At 37.3% G+C, this 8,102-nt stretch overlaps 1 protein-coding gene across 1 annotated transcript in view; it reads right to left on the bottom strand.

Moving 5' to 3' along the window:
* Nucleotides 1–8,102, bottom strand: part of slit3 (slit homolog 3 (Drosophila)) — a 191,586-nt gene that overhangs the window by 35,772 nt on the left and 147,712 nt on the right. Inside the window, exons 18-20 of the mRNA XM_016289665.1 lie at nucleotides 7,530–7,673; nucleotides 3,341–3,504; nucleotides 719–854 (exon numbers count right to left, since the gene is read on the bottom strand). Of these exons, the coding sequence (XP_016145151.1) occupies nucleotides 719–854; nucleotides 3,341–3,504; nucleotides 7,530–7,673 (444 nt within the window). The remainder of the gene's footprint in view (nucleotides 1–718; nucleotides 855–3,340; nucleotides 3,505–7,529; nucleotides 7,674–8,102) is intronic.

The raw sequence follows: 8,102 nt of genomic DNA, 5'->3' as shown, positions 1-8,102 counted from the left end.
GATAGATAGATAGATAGATAGATAGATAGATAGATGGATGGATGGATGGATGGATGGATGGATGGGTGGGTGGGTGGGTGGATGGATGGATGGATAGATGATGGATGGATGGGTGGGTGGGTGGATGGATGGATGATAGATAGATAGATAGATAGATGTTTTTTAATGTTTTTTTGTCTTAATTTCTTTAGATATTGCAATAATATAGCTACCATTAATTATTTTGGCCAAATAACGAAATGTTTAGTGAAAATATCATGACGGCTAGTTCTTGTTTGAAAGAAAATGAATTTTCTCAACAACAACAACAACAACAAAAAATTACTGTGAACGCATTGTTCCAGTCTTGTTGTACAAATGTATAGCATTGCTGTATTCAAATTTTTTGTTCATATTTTGTTTAAATTAAATCGTGCGGTTTCTGTTAGAGCTTTGTCATTCCCAATCAGTTAATCAATCAGTCTGTCCGACACTGAATCAAATCTACATCTGCATCCCGAAGGTCACTTGGATCAATGGTCAAATGAATTAAATTATTTTTTGCTTATTTTAACTAAACTGGCCAAGTAGAAAACAAAACCTGGATGTGACACTGTGCCAACCCTTACAGAAACAAAATCCTGTCTTTTGTGGAAATAAACTGTCTATTCTAAAATGAAAAAGATGAAAACGTGATAGGAAGAAAGACAAATAAAGGGAGCTGGAAGGAGAAACTCACAGTTCAGTTGTATCTTTAGGGATACCCTTAGGCAGCGAACGCAGCCCGCGGTTACTACAGCGCACCACCGCGTCTGAGCATGTGCAGGAATCGGGACAGCGAGGGGCCGACGGCAGACAGACATTCTCTTCCGCACCTGAGAGAGAAACACATGCATATTTTATGCTCCTTTACATCATGCAAGAGAAAAATGTAATATGTGTTGCTAACAGATCTAATATAGAAACTCATCAATTCTTTAAAAGGAAGTAATGGAGGACAGAGAAAAAGAGAGAGATAACGGAAGAAAGAGCACAGGTGCTGCGTGCACCGAATTGCATTGAAAATAGCCCATTCTCCAAACACGGGTATCAATATTACAGCGCACGCTTGCGAACTGATACAGTGCACAGGAGTTTAAAATCAGCAGCTAAATATTGCTTTTGGCCTTGCTCGCTCCACATTTCCTGCAAGCAATACTTGTAGCCTCCTCCCGAGCTGCTTTCATCCAAGCTCTGTATGACGCTATCTGTAAAAGGCTGAATTACCCTGCAGATTAAAAAGAAACAGCGAATTAAGCCATTAATGGGAGGTAATGGAGACTGAGATATGCTCCAACAATAACACGCAGACCGAGTCTGGAAGGAGAACGCCGGATCTGGACGTGCCTGCAAACGCAGAAAAGCCAAAGGGGCTGTGGGCTAGTTTTACAATGACTGGACTCCATCAAACGACCAAAAATATCTTCCCGTAAATCAATTTAGCTTGACTTTGTTACTCTAACTGTAATTGCAGAGCACCGAAATAGCTGGATGTTGTGGTGGTGAGTTGTTTGGAGCCGAAACGAACAGAATAACAACACATGAGCCCTGACAGACAGCTTCTTCTAACTAATGGACCTCGAGCCAGGGCGATTTCTCTCACTTTCAACCTCTTTATTTCAAAGTGCTTCGACCGTCTACAGCTGAGCAGCTCTCTTAACACGATATTCCCCGAACCAGCAAAAGAGCTGTTTCTACCCAAAACACCCCGGGCTTTGACAGGGAGGTCTTCTGAAACACAGGACCCCGGCCAGACAGAAGCCAAACCGCACTTTCTTTTTCTCCGTTAAACTTTGTCAGTCTCGAGAGGTTCTGTTTTCCCGCTGTCTTTATGGACACCAGTTCTTCCCTAAAAACCAGATAATGCTGAGGCCTCCACGCTTAGCGTTGAATTTGTCCTTTTGCTGCCCTCTCAGTACGGCCTTGTGGGAAGCTGGCCGGGTGTGATTTACCCTGACGCTGGGAAGCAGGGAGAGGGGGATGAAGGTGTGGGAAATCCGAGGAGAAGGAGTGGAGAGAAAGCCTCGGTCTGGAAGGAGGCGATGCAGCGGCCTGAACTAAGCAGCGTGATTTCATGGGAACTGGAGATGGATGTGGTGTGGATGGCACAGGTTACAAGGCAAATACTAGCTGAGGTCTGCAAACCCTTGTTCAGCGTCCTGACAGTGCGCCTCTGGTTCATGAGGAACTGCTTAAAAAAGTGTATATAAACAGGCCAGTGTGGACATAAAGGAGTTGAAGAGTATGAAAGAGAATTAACATTGTATGGAGACATGGAAGTATAGACTGGTATATTTGCATTTACTGTCTATCTATCTATCTATCTATCTATCTATCTATCTATCTATCTATCTATCTATCTATCTATCTATCTATCTATCTATCTATCCTTCTATATATACAGTATATAGATAAACGTAAAAAGTATATATATATATATATATATATATATATACAGTTCTTGTTGCATGAACGATGTTCAAAGTTGTTGTGAAAGAGGTGATAAACCTGTATATACGTACAATATAACATTTACAGGATAATTAACGCCATATATACAATGTGTAAATATATACTGTATATAAATATGGCCCTAAATTATTTTATCATTATTATTTTATAAATTAATTATTTACAAAATTGTATAGATGGAGACATGGGAGTATAGAAAATGGCATAAAAAAATTATATATATATATATATATACTGTATATATATATATATGTGAATGTATATATTTAAAACGGTAAATGTACAATATAACAGTTAAAGGGTAACTCCATTTATACAGAGTGTAAATATTTATATATATATATATGTCCCTAATTTATTTTTTATTATTTTTATTATTATTAATAACAATAGTCACTATAACGCCTAATAATATATTAATGAAATTCATTTACTTTTTATTTTATTTATTCTTTATTTATTATATTTTTATTTGATAGTAATATACAGTTTAATGCCCAGTAAGCAATATTTATGATAATTATATCATAAACATAATATAATTTTATTATATATCATCACATTTTTATAATAAAAGTATATCATATAAACTATTAATGACAATAAATCACTCACCAACCATTGGCTTTTGTGGTAAAAGTTAATTTTGAAACCCGGTTACAGTGATTGCACCAAAGTTAAGGTGGTCAGGCTAACAAGGTGCTTGTTCCTTTACTGTGGTAAAACCACTGTGATGCACGACTGATTTATTTCTCAAAATGCATTCTTTGATACAGGCACTTGCTGAGTTACTGATCCATCAACAGGGCAAGCAGCAGATATTGTGCAAGTGGCCAAAATTGAGTTATACCGTCACAGGAGAAATCAGGCATGGCTACATCTTGTATGGGGATCTCCTTCAGGAAGGCAGGTTTCTGGCAGCGTGGGTTGCCACTAACCACCCTGGTCTTCTTAAGCCACAGTCCCAGCCAGGCTAAGTGACAGTCACACACGTAGGGATTAGACAGCAGGTTACTGTACACAAACAGAAAGAAAACACAAACCCCATTACTATATAATTACAACGGAAAGCAATCAGCAGGGTTAAATTACCACATAAACGATTCAACTCCAGCCCATTTAACCCAGCAGGAGAAATGAATTTGCATTTAAATAGCAATACAATTACATATTGTGACTGCGATGCGACCTGCAATGCTGACAGCGTTTGATAGCAACTTTTGCTGTGTTATTACATTGTTATAAAACAGCCACAGCACACGTAAGCTGCTTTAAAAACTAATACGAGGTCCATAGAGCTCATCTTTTTAAGACTTAACTATCAAAAATATATCCTAACGTTCCCGACATATGTGAAAAATGCCTCAGCCATATGTTTGCATGAATTTTTGGAACTCTTTCTTAAAATTGTCTCCGAAGTTCTTAAAATCAAATAAGACATTTACCCTTTAATTGCCATTTTTGGTGTTCCATCTCAGTGTTATCCTCTGAACCATAAACAAGGTAGTGCCGCGGCATTTGCATCATTGCTTGCTCGGCGCAGAATACTGTTATCTTGGACCTCCTCCCTCTTTAAGTGTGGCTTAAAGATTTAATCTTCTTTTAAAACTTGAAAAAGTCAAGTTTAATATCAGAGACGGGGGGGAATGCTATTTTGAAAAATGGCAACAATTTATTACTTACTTTAATGATATACGTATTCTGGAGGTAGATTGAGGGGAGGTATAATTCTTTTTCTCCTTTACTACTTTGAGGAGTAGTTTTGTGTTATTATTATTATTATTATTATTATATTTTAATTTATTATTTTTTCTTTTCTTTTCTCTTTTATTTATTTATTTATTTATTATGTAGTTGAACCTTTTTCATATGTCATTCTGTTTTAGTTTTGGATCATTGGGTTGGGTAGGATGTGAACGTTATAAAATGTAAAAGTGCAATTTTGCAATAAAAATTCTATGACAAAAAAAACCAAACTAAAACGAGGGCTCACGAATAAGACACAGACACATTTTCATCACGTTTGGGTAGAGAACGATCCATCAACCAATGGCTACAGGGACCGCTGGGGTAGAGGCTTCAGAATCAACTTATTGGCCCATTTTTCATGCGTCCTCACCGAGTTCTGAAAGTTCAGGTGGTGGCACACAGACCTAAATCAAAAAATTGTAGCCTTGAGTTAAAAGCGTCACCAGCAATGACTGTAGAAGGCCCACCAGGGAGCCGGCTGACGGCCCACTCAGACGGGATGCATTACTGAAACCCACAGCAGCGCTAGTACAGGCACAGAGGAACTCTTTCATAGAGTATCTGCTGTGCTACAGCCTGCGGGATAAATTAATCGAGTGTGCTGACCTTCCGCTGCTTCGCCAATAGATGCTTCGCAGCTTAAGGGGATGTGCTCATGTTAACACTACCCTGCAATGTGTTTGCCTTTAATTATTCCTACATCGCTTTCTGTACACACTTCAAAATCAAAGAAACCCCGACTGAGAGAGAACAAGCCAGGCAGACGTTTCCTTTGAGAATGATATTGCACACTAGACATGAGAGAATATTTATGCTGCTAAATTTAATAAATGGGACATAACTGACAAAACACGTGGCTATTTTTACTGTGATAATCACAAATGCGAGCACTTAAAAGTAACCTCTGTCCTGACTGCTCACTCCAAACTCTCCTACCGGAAACACACTCCCGCTCCGCTCTAATTTGGGCAGAGGTGGAGGGATGAATGATGGAGTGAGAGAGAAACAGGAGGGAAGTATGCCCAACATGCCTGCTATACTACTGTGGGAAGAGAATAGCCGGGGAGGCCTTGCTCTCTCTCTCTCTCTCTCTCTCTCTCTCTCTGGATATTTTTAGCTGCCCTATGCTGAGATGGACATGGCTGTGTCAGCCGCTGGGTAATTAGAGAGCTGGCAAAAAAGAGAGAGAATGAAAAGAACGAGTCTGAAAGAAAAAGCACAACAGATTGATTGGAAAAGTTGGCTTATGGCATAAGAAGGAAAAAATAATTGAATGTGTTTTGCAGATTCCATACAATATATTTAATATACAATATATGTTCTTAATGTTTACTTAGCTGAAAAGAAGTATATCATACATTCTACATGGAGGTCTCAACTGTATTTAAAAAAAAAAAAAAACCTTGTTCAATCCATGACCTAGTGGGAAGTGCATTTATTTATTTATTATACATAAATTATATATAAAGAAAGAATATTTAGAAAAAAATAGGGTATTTAAAGTTAAAAAACTGAATATAGAAGATAATATTTAAGAATAATTTATTCTATTAGAGAAAATAATATTTAAAAATAAAATTTTTAAAATGTAAACATTTACAAAATATATGTTTATATAAACAATATATATATATATATATGCTTAGCATTTTTTGCTCATATATATATATATATATATATATGCAGTATATATACATATATACTGTATATACACACACACACATACAAAAATAGTTACATTAACTTATGAAATTAATAATATAATATAATATTTTAAAATAATTGGATTGATTAATTTATGAAATTATAAAAATAATAAAAAAGTGAATATAGAAGAGAATATTTAAGAATATTTTAGAATACAATATTTTATTTAAATAAAAAATAAATATGTATGTTTTTATTAAGAATGGAAGAGCAACACAAACAAAACAAATATAAAACAAAGCACAGCAAAGTAAAGCCAAGCAAAGCAAACATGACAAAACAAAGCAAAAAAAAAAAAAAAAAAGACAACACAAAAAACCAAGTAAAACACAACAAAACAAAAATAAAAATAACATAAGCCGTCCTATCGTGCTAAGCTAGAAAAAGGTTGTCAAGGAAGTTTATGCCTGGTTTATGCCTTGATAAAAAAAGGAAAATATATGTTACTGATTAGATGACCTCATTGTGTAAATTATTCCAGTTGTTTATGCATGCTAAACTTGATTAGATGGTCAGAATGGAAGGAATGACATCCCATGCAAACCAGAACAATCTGAGAGTCTCTCTGCTCAGAATCTGCTCACATATTTCGGCTAGTAGAGCGCTTTCACCGAATGAAAAAGAGAACCATGTGTATTGCTGCACGTTGAGATGTGTGCCAGGAATACAGCCTGATATGATAATTCAAATGGTTACAGAGGCTCGCTGTGTTGGCAGTCATCATTTCCATTTTTTTTCTAAATTATGATTCCACCAAAAGTTATTTTGAATGCTTAGCATCTGTTTATCTATGAACATCTGTGAGATCTCTTTCAGTTTTCTCCGTTGATCTTTCTCTTTCTTGTCATTCCCTCAGGGCTGTGACACACTAGAGTTCATTTGTTTGTTGATCAGTTCTTTGTTTACCTCCCCCACAAAAAGCTATGCAGATATTAATCTGCATTAAAAATGCGCCACACATCATTTTCTCCAGCTGTTCCCCATTTTTTTTTACAGCATACAATCAAAAGCAAAAACGAAATGGCAGAAGAATGAATTCAGTACATCTGCCTTTGTATGGACATCATCATCGACAAAATTTTGAGTCCATTTTCAGACAGCAGAGCAATTTTCCCTTTTAGCCATTTTTTAATAATTCACCCTGCCCCACGGGGCAAGCCAACATTTTCTCATCTGAGGTTCAAGAACAACCAAGACAAGAAAACATAACCTCATAATTTAGAAAAAACATCTGCAAACAATAAGAATTCTTTGCTCGAACCACATCCTCATCCGCTTTGCATATGAAGATATAATAGGCGCTTGATTGGTGGTGGTGCGTGACCCGATAGACTGTGTTTGACTTCCTGCGTCTTTGCAAATTTTTCAACTAACTAATTTGTGGGTTTGGTACAGAGACAGGAACTTCAACAAATAGTTTTATTAGGCACCAGAGATAGTTGTGCTTTAAAATGCCTAATTCTTTCAATTTTTTATTTTGTTTTGCACTAAAGAATTCCAGTTGATTATGGATGCATAACTGATCGTGTGAACCCATGACACAGAGGGTAATGTGTGTGTGTGTGAGAGGGTGGAGGACTCACATGGTGGAGAGGGAATGCAGGGTGTTGAAAGCTCCCGGGGCGATAGTGGAGATCCGGTTGTCGTAGAGGGAAAGCAGGCGAACGGAGCTCAGGCCGGTGAAGGTGGCGTTATCCACACAGCTGATCTGATTGCTCCTCAGCGTCCTGACGGGAACACAGAGGCAGGTGGGATTACATTGCGTCTGACAGACAGAGGCATGCAGCTCACGAAGAGGGAGGATCGGAGAGTTTATGAGACTCTGTAATGCATTCAGTCAGTGGCTAGTGGTACTATGGTACGACTGCTAACACCTCACTTCAGAAACATTATTTTGTGAATGTGGCATACATGCAGTGGGTGGGTAAACACACAAACTGGTGTAAGGGAGGAAAGTAGGCGCATATCGAGACAGGAGTCTGGAGTGATTTGATGGATGTGAAATAATTTACAGGAAGGAAATCTGATGGGGCTTCAGCAGACGGCACTTACTGTGTAACAGACCATTCAAATGAAACATTGCTAACTGGCAATGTCATTAACCTTTATTTAACCCAGCAAGTCAGTTAAATAGAGTATATATATATATATATATA

This window comes from Sinocyclocheilus grahami, unplaced genomic scaffold (genome assembly GCF_001515645.1).
Source record: "Sinocyclocheilus grahami isolate Dianchi unplaced genomic scaffold, SAMN03320097.WGS_v1.1 scaffold250.1, whole genome shotgun sequence".
Taxonomy (NCBI): domain Eukaryota; kingdom Metazoa; phylum Chordata; class Actinopteri; order Cypriniformes; family Cyprinidae; genus Sinocyclocheilus; species Sinocyclocheilus grahami.
This window is presented reverse-complemented; position numbering and strand designations above follow the sequence as displayed.